This window comes from Squalius cephalus (assembly GCF_949319135.1).
Source record: "Squalius cephalus genome assembly, chromosome: 8".
NCBI lineage: Eukaryota > Metazoa > Chordata > Actinopteri > Cypriniformes > Leuciscidae > Squalius > Squalius cephalus.
In genome coordinates, this window is record NC_137129.1 from 3,841,524 (window position 1) to 3,856,080 (window position 14,557).

General features: G+C 38.1%; 1 protein-coding gene across 5 annotated transcripts in view; it reads left to right on the forward strand.

Moving 5' to 3' along the window:
• The window catches only part of csmd3b (CUB and Sushi multiple domains 3b), a 457,418-nt gene that overhangs the window by 290,365 nt on the left and 152,496 nt on the right, over nucleotides 1-14,557 (forward strand). For all 5 annotated transcript variants that reach the window (XM_079879070.1, XM_079879071.1, XM_079879072.1 and 2 more), the window contains 2 exons: nucleotides 10,587-10,756; nucleotides 14,069-14,225. In XM_079879070.1, coding sequence (XP_079735196.1) covers nucleotides 10,587-10,756; nucleotides 14,069-14,225 — 327 coding nt within the window. The remainder of the gene's footprint in view (nucleotides 1-10,586; nucleotides 10,757-14,068; nucleotides 14,226-14,557) is intronic.

The following is a 14,557-nucleotide window of genomic DNA, read 5'->3' on the forward strand; positions in this document are numbered from 1 at the left end:
TGCGCCCTTAAAATAGCATCTGAATAACGCTCCACTGACTTTAGACGAGGTTTTTCCTGGTCAGTGGCGGAATTGTTTTCTGAAACTGCAAAATAGCACCAGGGAACGTTTGCGCCGGAACACGCCTCCTCTTTTCGCTGAACCGCCCCCGGGAGCGCAAGTTCATTCCCTAATTTACCGACGTGCGTCTGTGGAGGGAAAAGTCCGCTGTGCCTCGGGTGCAAAATAGGAATGATACATGCGTTGTGTTCAAAGTCAATTGCGCTGGGTGCAAGATAGGGCCCTATATGTTTTAAAGTTCTATGACGATTATAATGACTTATTCAAAATTAGGACTCTGTCATATGCAGTAAGGTGGGTTGTGATGTTATGGCTGAAATTGACAGACATTGGTTATGGCTGATGTTGGATGAGACTCTATGATGGCAGATGGGCCATATGTGTGGGTCTGATGATGGATCTGGGCATAACATGTGCTAGTGAAATGGGTGGGAAAAGGTCTCAATGCCTCTATTATTCTATAGTTTTATGTAGCACTTTATTATAAACTCATTGCAAAATACTGTCCTGAGTAGCTCAACCCAAACACACTGTTTACCTCATAAAAATGATACTCTAGATTGTGTCAGATTGCTGATTTACATGCTGGTACATATTCATCACAGCCAAAGGCACAGATTGAGAAATCAAGTTCTGAGGGGAGTTGTGGCCCAGTCACATGACTCCCAGTATATGATGACATGCTTTATGAATGTATAATCGTCTAATCAATTATTCATGCGAAACCATCCCTCATATCATTCGCGATTCATAATGTATTCTAAACTTTAATTGCAGCTGTAAAAAACTGTTCAATATGTTGATCCCCGTCGATCTAGCTAGCAAAACTTTCACGACCGCCTCGTTTTCCACCATTTGTTCGTCTCTTTTTCGCTGTGGAGGAAGGCTTTATCATTAGCATAGATATTAAAACTGTATTTTTAAGGCTTCTTTGTTGCAAGCTATATCTTACAGGGCACGTCTTGTACATTTTTAATGCATTCGGCTTCAGTGCTTCTATTGCAAATGCCAGGGAGAGACATTAACTGAATCCTCATGATTAAACACTGCTGGAGTTTCTCATTTGGAAATGGACTTCAACATCTTGTTCCATCTCACTTGTGAAAAAGTTTTGCCTTAATAGAATACGGTGCTAACGGTGATATTAATGTATATTTATTCCCCAAATGGGTGATTGAAGACGCTCTTACATATCCAAACTCGAAACGTATCATTCATTCTTAATGTTATCTATAATTCATCTCTGTGTGTTTTGCGAAGAGTGTGTATTGAGGCAAGGTTTTCTTAAAATATTCAAAAGACAATGTGTGTTAAAAGAGTTAAAAGCCGCTGCATTTTGTCTAGAGAAAAGCTTATATTTCTGATGGAAAGAAACTCCTAAATCTTGCACAAATTGCACATCTGTAGGACAAAACACGATGCTTAATATGCAGTTGACTAGCCATGTATTCCCTACCAGGCCTTAAAGGGTAACTCTCGCCAAAATGCAACCTAGGGTCTTCTACCCGAGGCAAACTTTCATTTAAAAGCATAATTAGAATGGAAACGCCACTTTTAAGTTTGACTGTATTTTCGTTTTCGGTCAAAATGCCTTGTGAATGGGAGTGAATGGGGCACGACTATGATAGCATCAAAGTCGCTATTTTTAAAACTCTAAGAAGGCTCGACACAACATGAAACTTTGCTGGAAGTATCACCAGGGGCTCTACACATGAACTCGGGCGTTGAGAACATTGTTTGTGTACACAGAGTTTACTAAAAAGAAAAATTTTGAACAACTCACTGTGTTTCCGTCCGCCGCCATTTTGACAGTCAAAAATAGTCGATCTCTGTAACAGGGAGGAGAGTAAAGATGGAAAGCTCCTAAAGATTAGTCCAATATAAATTCATGGATAATTTGTTGTTCATTAGTGAAAATCAATATTGACCTTGTATTTGAAAAAGGATCCTCATATGAAACAATACTAAAATTCAGAGTCAGTTCATTCGCATTCGGAGATCGACTATTTTTGACTGACAAAATGCAGACGGATGGAAACACAGTGAGTTGTTCAAAATCTTTCTTTTTAGTAAACTCTGTGTACATAAACAATGTTCTCAATGCTCGAGTTCATGTGTAGAGCCTCTGGTGATACTTCCAGCAAAGTTTCATGTTGTGTCGAGCCTTCTTAGTGTTTTAAAAATGGTGATTTTTGATGATATCATAGTAGTGCCCCATTCACTCCCATTCACAAGGCATTTAACCTAAAACGAAAATATGGTCAAACTTAAAAGTGGCGTTTCCATTCTAATTATGCTTTTACACAAAAGTTTGCCTCGGGTAGATTAACCAAAAGAGCCTAGGTTGCATTTTGGCGAGAGTTACCCTTTAAATTAGTTTATAGCAAAGAAATATATTATTGAATTGATAATTGTCACTTTTGATGTGTGAATTCAGAAGCCTGATAGATAGAAAGGGTTTCAAAATTCTGAATTGTTTGAAACATTTGAAACATGTTTCATAAAGTGGTACAGTAGGAAAGGAAATACTGTATTTGATATATAAAAAATGGTCTACATCTTGTTATGGAGAACATGAAATTGTTCATATACTCTTGAGACTGAGAACAGCAGGACTATTCAAGACTATTCAGCAGGAAACAAACAATCAATGAGTGGTTTGGGAATGATGTTGCAGACAACAAACTCTGAACAAACTGCAGTCTGTTTTATATTGATGTCTTCCTGAAGCTTCACAAGCAGGGTTTTTAACTTTCTTACGGTGTCTTTCAATGTCAGTTGTCTATCTACTCCCTCTCTCTTTTGTCTGTTCAACAACAGCCTCTTCCTCGTCCTCTTCCTCGTCCTCTTCCTCTTCCTCTCCTCTCTCTCTGCCGTCCACAGAGAGCACAGCTCTCCTCTAATCAGGATAATTGGGTTACACTGCAGTTAGAGTGAACTTTAGGCCTATCGTGCTTATGGAAAATGTCAATATTGCTTCCTTTAATATTCTGTAATCTGCTGGCGGGATTGGGTGGCTGTGACATCCCTTTTGTGTCGGGCTCCCTGAGGGGTTTAGAATGGCAGAATCTCATCTCGTGCCGCATTAAGCAGTTTGCTTTTAATTTAGGAGTAAAAGGATAACAAAGGGATTTCCGCTGATTATCGTAGGGATAAAAATGTCCCTGCCAGCTTAATCCATTCTAGTGCTCCGAACGGACAATAAGAGGAATAATGAGGAAAGCATGGATGACAAGGTCTATCGTTCTATCTATCTATCTATCTATCTATCTGTCTATCTATCTATCTATCCAGCTATCTATCTATCTATCTATCTATCTATCTATCTATCTATCTATCTATCTATCTATCTATCTATCTATCTATCTATCTATCTATCATTCTATATATCTATCGTTCTATTTATCTGTCTGTCTGTCTGTCTGTCTATATATCTATCGTTCTATCTATCTATCTATCTATCTATCTATCTATCTATCTGTCTGTCTGTCTGTCTGTCTGTTTGTCTGTCCATCAGTCTGTCTGATTATCAGTCTATCTGTGCCTTTCTATCATTCTTTCTGTCCATCCATCCATCCATCTGTCCGTCCGTCTATTGTTCTCTCCGCCATTTGCATAAGAAGATAAAAAGTGCCACTCCTGTTTGTGCTGTGGTGTGACCTTGCTACGTAATAAGTCCACCTTAGAAAAATGTGAGAAACACGAGTATTTATTCGGTGTGTGTGTGCGTGTGTGTGAGTATGTGTGATTATATCAGCCCTTTCAACTCGCTCTAAAGACACACACAGAGGCAAACCTCCTAAATGGTGTGTGAACAGCTGTGATGTGTTTGGAATTTAAATTGCGTTTCAGAATTCAGTTTACCTGATTATCTGTCAGAGAGGTTCGAGCTTCTGACCCACACAAACACTGCATTGCAGATTCATCAGTTTTGGTTTCCCTTCAGTTTTGTTTCCTGTGGTTCAGAAGGTCATATTCCATCATAAAGCAATTTCAGCAATGTTTCGCCTGCGTTGCTGCTGCATTTCAAATTGATTTGTTTTTCCCAAACACTCCAATTTCACATGTATCCTTGTTTCCCATGTTTACAAGAGAGTAGTAAGCATCGAAGTCCCCTGATGGAACGTCTAGTCACTTTCCACCTGTTTTTTACCGTTTACTCCAAGGATTAAGCTAGAAAGCAACCCTGTCTTAAGGGAAGAAAGTGAAAAGTGAAACGTGGTTTTGCTATACCCTGTACTAATGGATCATTTGCTGTGAAAACCATTTCTTAGACTGGCCGTCTTGAGTTGTCTAGCATCTACAGCCACATTAAAAAGGGAATTAAGCAATGTTGAACCCCATGATGCTTCGATGATTGTAAATGCACAGATGAGTTTGAATACCGTCTTCCACTTGAGGCGGTCCGCTCACCTCTAGTGAGAGAAATGGTAGCAAAATTGCCTCTCAGTAGGCACTGAGCTGTATCAATGAGTTCATTATGTTATTGTGCCAGATGACATGCTGGATGGAAATGCAGGTTATGATATACTAGGGCTTTTACTTTGCCTTTCATCATATCAGCCTTATATTGCAAAGCTCCTGCTGAGGATGTGTGTGTGTGAGGTTTTGTGAAGGTTTAAAGGCATGTTCTATTCAAGAGGTTTACAGCTGGGTTTATCAGGCATGTGGATTTCAAGGCTAGTGGCTTCAGATTTAATAGTAATGCAAATGCATGTGAATACAGCTTTCCATAATTCATAATTCTTTCTCAGTTTGCACAGCTTCACTAACCTTTAACTTGTAGCACTTGTAGTTCAAATTAAAGTCATATTTTATGATTAATGATTATGATGATTTAATCATCATGAAAATCATATTTGGTTTATAAATATTTCCTTCAATTTTGCTTGAAATATTTTTACAATTAGATGTGCGATTAGATGTCCTCATGTTTCTTATCTTGGCGGTGATTTTAGCTTATTTTATTCAATTGGCTGTCAAAATAAAAAATAAATTTTCTTTCTAAAGGTTTTTTTTCTTTCTGGAATGGGATTGCTTTCTCATGTGTGACCAATCTTTTTTTATTATTTTTTTATTGTGATAGCAAGGGTTGCAAGGTAGCCTACCAGAAATTTAGCAATCAAATCATTTTTAAATTACATTTACTTAGTTTTGCTAATTAGTTCAAATAAGGTAACAAAATCATTCAAAATATATATACTTTAAAAGTAGGCTACTTTATAGTCTATGGAAAATTTCTCACATTTCACAAGAGAAATAGTTTCATATTCAGTCAAAAGTATCTTTTTTAACTTCATTGCCCAGTGCCCTAAATATGGGCGTGGCAAAAATTTCATGATCAGACCCATCTCAAAAGTTAGTTAGCCAATTAATGAGGGTTTCAGTTTGCTCTTTTAGGCTATGTGTCCACCAAAGCTAGTGTATTTATCCAATTGTTTTCAATGGGAGTGCCGCGTTTTTTAAATGCCAGCAGTGTGACGAGAAACTGAGCGTCTACACTGAGCACTCAGCATTTGTCACCGAGAGTTGGAGAATGTTTGAAAGAACAAACATCCCTTTTCACTTTCACATTTTACCCAGCCGTCCAATCACAGTGGAGGAGGGGCTGGACAAATACCACACCGACCAACCGTCACATTCTGCTTGTACAGCGACAACAAACGACAACACCACAGAACATCTCTTCATCCAAAACTAGTGGCAGAGCAATTATGTTACATTGTGTCAACATTTTTATATTCAGAAACAAATATTTGCGCCCGCAGCAAGGCATTTTCAGAAGAGTGCTGGTGGACACACGTCCTTACCCTTGTGTTCTGCTTTTTGTAACTTCAGCATCTTAATATTGGAGCTAGTGGCGGTCATTTCCCACAAGGTCATGGGCTGCAACATCAACTTCTGCCTCACTGAGCCTTCTGGACAAATTTCGTCTGTTTCCAAGCAAACCAAACAAGAGTCAGGCACGACAGCACACAGGCTGACAATAAATGCAAGCCAAACAACAATATCTGATAGTGGCGGACATTTGTATCTAGTGACTGTTGCCTGAACTCTTGTCCGGCGATTGAGTTAGAAGAAACAGATTGAAAGAGCTTCAGTGGCTTACGTGAGCACATCCAGTCCTTTGTGTACACCTCACAAATGATGTTGTCACCAAAGAAAGTAAAGCCTGCTGTCTTTTTACCAGAAGCAGATCTTATCAGATTGGCCTTTTATGGTGTCAGGCGACATCAGACACAGCGATTCAACAGGCGAGAATCTTTTTCCACTGGATTAGCAGCACGACACTTGTTTGCAGCAGCCGTTTAGTGTGCATACATTTAAACACTGCGTTTAAACCATTTGGTTGATTGATGCATGCTTTGTTTATAGTCTACACGAGGATAGGGATTAGTGTTAGGCTCCACAATGCACTTCATTCATTGTTAAATCGCTTTAAATGAGACCATTTTTCTGAATGACCACATTTTTGAGAGGATGTTGCATTCATTTTTACCAGCTGATTATAGTTTATAATGGTATCTTGTATAAGAGCAGATGCTATACTTGCAGATGCTAGTGTTTGTTTGTAAAGATGTATATTATATAAATAAATATTTTAGAATATTTGGAATATTTTTACTACTTTTTTTCTGATGAAAGGTCTCCATTTTCAGCATAATTTCTCAATAATTGTGCTACTCAATATAGTGTGGTTTTTTTAGGATTCTTTAAATATAAAGCTCAAAAGAACAGCATTTATTAGAAACAGAAATCCTTTGTAACTTTTAATTGAATGCATCCTTGCTGAATTAAAGTATCAAAAAAGAAAAATTTCATAGTGATCCCCAGATTTTTGAATGGTAATGTATAAATAACTTATCCATTTTGTATACAATAAAATATATTTATTTTTCAAACATCAATGACATCACTTAAACGGGTTTGTGGTTATCAGATGGATGATGCAAGGTCTTGCATTCAGTTCCTGAAGTAACATATTGTAATTGCAAACTGCATGTCTGTGTGTATCTCACTACATACTTTGAAGTCAACGCACATTTTATTTGATTTGATTTGATTAAGTTTACTAGCCTGGAAATCCAGACCTAAATGTGAAAGATTAATGGTCTGGCATCGACTAATGAAAATCAACCAGCTCGAGGGGCGGCACCAAGCATGCATTTGAAAATCTCACTGCACGCAATTGGATAACACTACGACCAATCACAACAAGCCTCATACGCTTAGCTACCAGCGGAGATAACTGGTAGATTAGACTCTTGCCGTATCCGGTCGGCAAAACAGCAAAAACGTCCTTCTTGCAAAGGAAGGATTCGAGCGGCGTCTTCTGTTCCTCTTTTAGATAAAAAGCCAAGTCAAACTCGTTCATTGTAGCGGCCAAAGCCGTTTCAAACAACTGGTGTTCATCCATAGCCATCTTGCAATGTTTACTAATGACTTCGACGTCACAGCGCTGTCGTCATCTCGCCTCTGGCCCGCCTATATCAGATAACCCGATGTGATTGGTGCAGCTCGGATACAAGGGCATATTTAATGAGCATCATTACTCGACGCCAGAGTAAACTCGCTGAGCAAATTCAACTTGTGCTCTCGCGAGGATTTCCAGGGAATAAGTTTACCTGTACTGTACGACAATATTATCACTTCATTACTGGCACAGTGTGTAGGTTTCACCGCTATAGAGGTCGCTTATTAAAAACAATAACAAAGACGTAGCTTGATGATGATGTCATGCTGTTTAACTTGGATATTCTATCAACTTTTTACCTTTATTTTGCTCTGTCCCAACTTTTTTGGAGTGTGTAGCAGCCATCAAAATCAAAATGTGTTTATATTTAAGGTTGAAGAAAATTAACCAATCACACATACTTGATTTTATTGCATTTCACAAAATGCCCCAACTTTTCTGGATTTGGGGTTGTAACATTGTTGTAGAGGTTTTTGGATATTTTAATGCAAACCTGTGGCGTGCAGATGACGCTGCCACGCTTGGCAACTGCCAATGTCGTCCATGCCAGAATCCGCCACTAAGTATTCCTGTCACAGATGTGTGTAATGTGTTAAGTATGCATAAAACTTGTGCTGTGTTTAAAAAAAAATGGAAGAATTGGTACTTTCTGAAAGTTCCCCCAATGACCAAAGTTCTGTGCCAGGGGCAATTCTAGGATTTCAGTCTTCGGGGTGATTCTCAGTCCCTGACCCGAGCGTTAGCTGATCTTCAGACGAATAATCCTGGCTTTAAGTGTGAGAGGTCACACGGTTGAATCTCAATTGACTCTTTTTATTTAAATAATTAAAATGTCATGCATTTCAGTAGATAGTATATGAGTAACAGTGGTATATGGTTGTATTTTATATTTATATACAGCTTCATGTCAAACATTGCCTGTACGTTGCTTATGACCAGGTCCACCATTGACTAGAGGGAAGGATACAACTAATTAGGGTCTGCGATTACCTTTAAAAATCCTTCACATTTGCTAAACAGTAACTATAGTGAGCTATGTGAGGTTATTTCAGTCCTTTCAATGGTTTAAAAAACGTTCAGGTTTGTTTAATTAAAGGGGTGGGAATCTCTAGGCACCTCACCATTCAATTAGGATTCAGAGGGTTGCGATGCAATGATAAAATAATTATAGATCTTTTTTTTTTCTATACAGGATTTCTTTTTTCTTACTGTGTGGCTACTGGGAGCGGGAATCTTTAGATACCTAACAATCCGAATCTGATTCTGGGAGTCACGATTCAATTTCAAAATGATTATTGATCTACATTGTTTTTTATTATTATTATTTAATTAGTGTACCGACTTTAAATATTACATTCAGTTGTATATTTTATTTAATTACTTACAAGTTTCATATATTGGATATATAGGCCTACTGAATTCCAAACAATATAAAGGATGCCTTCATAGAGCATTTTGAGGGTAAAACGCTGAAATACCAGCAGGCGAGATCGCACACTGTAAGTGTATCATTAAGCAAAGCGCACGTTTCCCACAGCACAGATCCTGTGCAATGAAGCTCTTGATTTCCCTTGTAATTTGCTTCAAACTTTTCTTATGGAAGGTCTGTTTTTTTTGTGTGTGTGTGTTGAAATGGAAGCATGCAGAATACGGCTGTTTCTGGAGCGAATCTGCGGTTACAATGAAACTCAGAATCGTTGAAGAGAGAATCACGATGCATGAGAGAATAGACTTTTTCTTCCACCCTATAGTTCCCCCCAAAAAATGAAAATTCTGCCATCCCTCATGCTGGACCAAACCTGGCTTGCTTTCCTCTGTGAAACCCATTTTGGTTACCATTAGCTTCCATTGAAGGGACAAAAATTGAAAGGGTGGGGTAGGGGTATTCAGGGTGATTGGGAAACTTTTTGCCATTGAGATGACTTGGGAAAAGTGTCCCAAGTGACATTTTTGTTTTCATTTTTGGGTGCACTATCCCTTTAATTAAAAAACAATGTGATGAAAAAGGGTGATGACAGCTGATTTAATCGCAGACCCTAAAGAAGTTCTAGAAATGTCTATGGTCTGCACAGGTATCAAACCTCTCAGTGTCTCCCGCTTCTGAAGTGCTGCTTCCCTCAATCCGATCTCCTGACTTCCCGCTCCGTCGGATTACACATCACTTAATAAGCTCTGGCATCTGACGTGACTCTCAAAGAAACTCCCAGAGAAATCCCATAATTCTTTTAACATACTTCCTTCCTCACTGAAAGTATGTACTCCACTTTTCCGAAGCAAGGGTCAGTTTCAGCTGTCTGTCAGAACACATCGGGTTGTGTGAATGAAGCAGGACCAGATCCATCGAAACTACTGTACACAAACATCAGTTCTGACAGGAGCACTCGCGATCCCAAAATTGATATTTTATCTTTAGTATGAACAAAACAATTTTTTTTCCCCTGAACTGAAGGGCATATGGGAGAAGCGAGAACTCTCGCCCAGTGTAAATTCACATCATGTCCCGGGCTGACTCACAGAGGGGGGGTGTATGTAGGTAATTTACTAAATGGAGGCAGTAACAGCGATGATAATATCGTCATAACATGGAGCAGCATGGAGGGAAACGGCAAGGGGACGTTAAATAAATCAGCCAGGCTGTGTTGCTTTATGTTGGTCTTTCTCTTGCACCAGAATACATGATGGATATTAATACACCTGTTTTTACTGTCTGTTGTTCCATTAAATCCACATTTGATGTCCCCTAACAACATAGCATTTTGAATTTAAGCTACGAACGGTTACTGTCGATTTCACTTTCCAGACCCGCCGTCACACGAGCACCACAGACTCGTGCTGTCCAGACCAATCATTCTGAAAATGCCAGATCCGTATTAATGCACGATGAGCTTTTACGGCAGCAGTATGTCCATGTGGTGTGTGCTTGAGAGCTCGTTGCAAAATGTTAACTCAATATCTTTATATAATAATAGTAGTTGACGGTTTGATTACTAGCTTTGTGCTTGTGTTACTCCATTTTTCCCCAATGTTGCATGGTTTTATTTCCCATCTCTAGCGGAGTGCGGCTCGTCTGTCATCAACAATGAAGGGATTCTGCTGTCACCGAATTACCCCATGAACTACGAGAACAACCACGAGTGCATTTACAGCATACAGGTGCAGGCTGGGAAAGGAATCAATATTTCGGCTAGAACCTTCCATCTGGCCCAGGGTGACATTCTGAAGGTATTTCAATACAGTTACAGTGCTGCAAAAAACAGGAGTGGCATGCAACTCTTTTTTGGCACCGGATATTAACACTTAGTGCAAATAGCGATATATGTGACCCTGGATCACAAAACCAGTCATAAGTCGTACAGGTATATTTGTGACAATAGCCAACAATACATTGTATGGGTCAAAATTATCGATTTTTCTTTTATGCCAAAAATCATTAGGATATTAAGTAAAGATCATGATCCATGAAGATATTTGTAAATTTCCTACCTTAAATATATCAAAAGTGTATTTTTGTGAGTGAATGCAGCACAATCGCCAACATAAATGGACAACTTTAAAGGAGATTTTCTCAATGTTTCGATTTTTTTGCACCCTCAGATTCCAGATTTACAATAGTTGTATCTCGGCCAAATATTGTCCTATCAGAACACACAATACATTAATGGAAAGCTTATTTATTCAGTTTTCAGATGATGTATGAATCTAAATTAAGTTACTGATTTTCTGGTTCAGGATCACATATGTTATTTACTCTAAGTGCAACATAGGGTATTTTCTTGCTAAGTGTAAATATTTGTTAGATGCTATTTATACTTAGTGCAAATAGTGGCAGATATTATTTGTTAGTTTTTTTATTATTATTTTTTTTTTTTTTTATTCCTTAGTTGTTTTGTTTTTTGTATATTATAAAACATTATGCAATGATAACAACATATTCAGTGTATTTGATTATATTTACTTGTCCCTAAAACCCTTCTCTACCCCTAATCCTACCCGATAAACACTTTATTCACACTATTAAATACCTGTTAGACAATTTATTTGCACTATTCTAATATTTTCTTAATTTTTTTTAATGCCTCTCTGAGCTGATATGTAATGGGAAAAGGGAGAGGAAAGTTTGGAAAATGGCGTTGTCACAGTTGTGTTTTGTTTAGTTTGTTTTAAAGGGGTGGTATAATGCTCTTTTCACAAGATGTAAAATAAGTCTCTGATGTCCCCAGAGTGTGTGTGTGAAGTTTTAGCTCAAAATACCCCACAGATATTTTTATATAGCATGTTAAAGTCGTCACTTTTTGAGGATGAGCAAAAACACACAGTTTTTGTGCCTGTTCCTTTAAATGCAAATGAGCTGCTGCTCCCGGCACAGCGGGCGGAGCTTCAAGAGCTCGTGTCCTTTTACCTCACACACACATGCACTGAAAATTTCAAACACTTTTAGCCTTTTATGTTCAAACCGGAGTCAGACAATGATGGAGAGACTCAAGAAGAAGAGACATATAGAAGCAACAGGACATTTCTGAATGGTTAGTTGGTGAATTTATGCAGCTGATATGGAGTTATCTTCTAGTCATTGATTAGCATATTCTGTCTTGATAATCTATAAATCGTGTTCAGGGGGCGGGGTTTATGTAAATTTCAGGGTTAGTGATGTCACTAACCCGGGAGGAATGTTGTGTAGTCCCTTCCAGCCGTTTGTTGTAGTCCTTAAAAAGTGATTTCTGTAAAAGCAAATATCTCCCTTTGCTTTGAACTTTGAGCGTTGTAACTTTGTAGATGTTGTTTATGCTCAAACAGCAACATTACACACTAACTAAAGTTAGAAAAGTGAAATCATAATCAACCACCCCTTTAATTGGACTTGTCTGCCTGTCATCACATGTCACGTGTCATCCTCATTGTCATTATCAGTTCGTCTGTTTCACCTGTGTTCAGTTAATCATCCTCATCTGTGTTTGCATTTAAGTTCCGTCTGTTCAGTCAGTCTTGGCCTGATCTATGTCGTGTATGGTGTGTGTTGCTGCCTGTTCTGCTATCATTTATATTATCACCATTAAACCTTCGTGTTGGAAATATATCTTCTTCTTCGTCTGCCTTCCTGCAACCACCCGTGACAGGCGGATCTGAACTCTTGAATTTCTTGTGTAATTTTGGCTGGTTTGATCAGACACTGGTAGGCGGAGCTAGTGTAAACAGCTTCTGCCAGCAATGTGGGTTATTTGCATTTTGTAAATACACACTCCAACTTTTTTTGTTTTTGGAGAGGACACCAGTCTTGTTTTGATAGACAGAGTAAGACATTACCAAAAGCAAAAATAAATAAATAAATTAAATTTAGTCACCCTCACCCTTATAACTTACTTTGTATAGAACACAAAAGGTAAAGCTTTGAAGAATATCTGTGCCATTATTTTGCAGTATAATAAAAGTGTACTGTATGTTGACTGGGCTGGTCAAACATTCATAAATATGCTAAATCACCATTAAAATAGCACTTACATTTGGTGGTACCCTATATTTCAAGTCTACTTAGACTGAAATTTAAGTTATAAATCACTGATGATCTTCCACTTCAGTGAGCTGTTAACCATAACACCTGGATCATCGAGTCAGTGAATTAAACTCTGGATCATTATGATTTCTGAGCTTTATATTACATTTAAATGTATGCATTGGGCAGACGCTTTTATCAGAAGCAAATTACAGTGAACGCCCAATGATAGCTATTGGCTGGAAGTCATTATTTAAAGTGGGGGGAAAAAAACTAATTCTATTTCAGTCTGTTCCTCACACAAAGATGCTTTCAGAAGAGTGGAAATGTTGTGCATGTCATATGGACCACTTTAACTGGCCTTTTAAACTAAAATCCTCATTTACTTTCATTATATTGTAAGAAGTGGATATAGGGCACATTTGTGTTCCACTGAAGAAAGTCAGTTATACAATTAGTCATTTGTTTAGTGTGAAAAGGGACTTTTTTTTTTTTACCAAAAAAAAGTTAAAATTGTACTTGACAATCAGTTTAAATGGTCATATTCATGAACATCACTTTGATTTTTATTCATCTTCTTATCTCTCTGAGACAGTACAGTGGCAAAAAGTGATGTCCGGAGGTGATATTTGTTTTTGATGACCCTAAAAGTTCAATCAAAATAACAGAGTATGAGGAAAATATTTTATATTGTCTAAATATTGTAAATATGAGGAAAGAACAAAACACTAAACTTGATTAAGGTATTTATCTGGCAAAAAAAACAGCTACAAGTTTATACCATGCAAAAAACATGCATAAAAAACAGCTCTTATTTCTATAGCGCTTTATACAATACAGATTGTTTCAAAGTAGCTTTATTATGTGACTAAGATGGTACTGCAGATACCGATGTACACATTCAGATAAACGGAGAGTATATGATTATCTCAGACAGACTATTCAAACAATAGTCGGGCTATATATACCACAGAACAAATATGAGGTGGGTTTTTCTTTTAATCTTGCTCTTGCTTTGATCTACATTTAATATTTCTGCCTCCCAGATCTATGATGGTAAAGACAACGGCGCTCACATGCTGGGAGCCTTCACTGGTTCATCAATGCTGGGTCTGACCCTCATCAGCACCTCCAATCACCTGTGGCTGGAGTTCTACAGCGACGCCGAGGCCACCGGAGAAGGCTTCAAACTGGTTTATTCCAGTAAGTTATTACACTGGCCCTACACCCTGCACACACTTCTGCACCTTAGCAATACAGAAACACCAAATAAAGTACCTGTCTTAATAAAGAGAGCCTGTCTTGTAAGGGTCATTCACATTGCAGGCGAGTGACTGGAAGAAAGCAGCAGATTGAATGTCATTGCTTTATTTTGATCAACCGAGTGATGGCTGATGGCTTCTATATCATCAACATATCTTGTATAATTGGCTATTAGTGAGCCACTTTATGTTTTTCTTGTTGATAGTGTGAGTAAAACATTTAAGGCTTAGTGGAACAGTATTTATTTTATTTATCCGAGCCAATATTTCCCA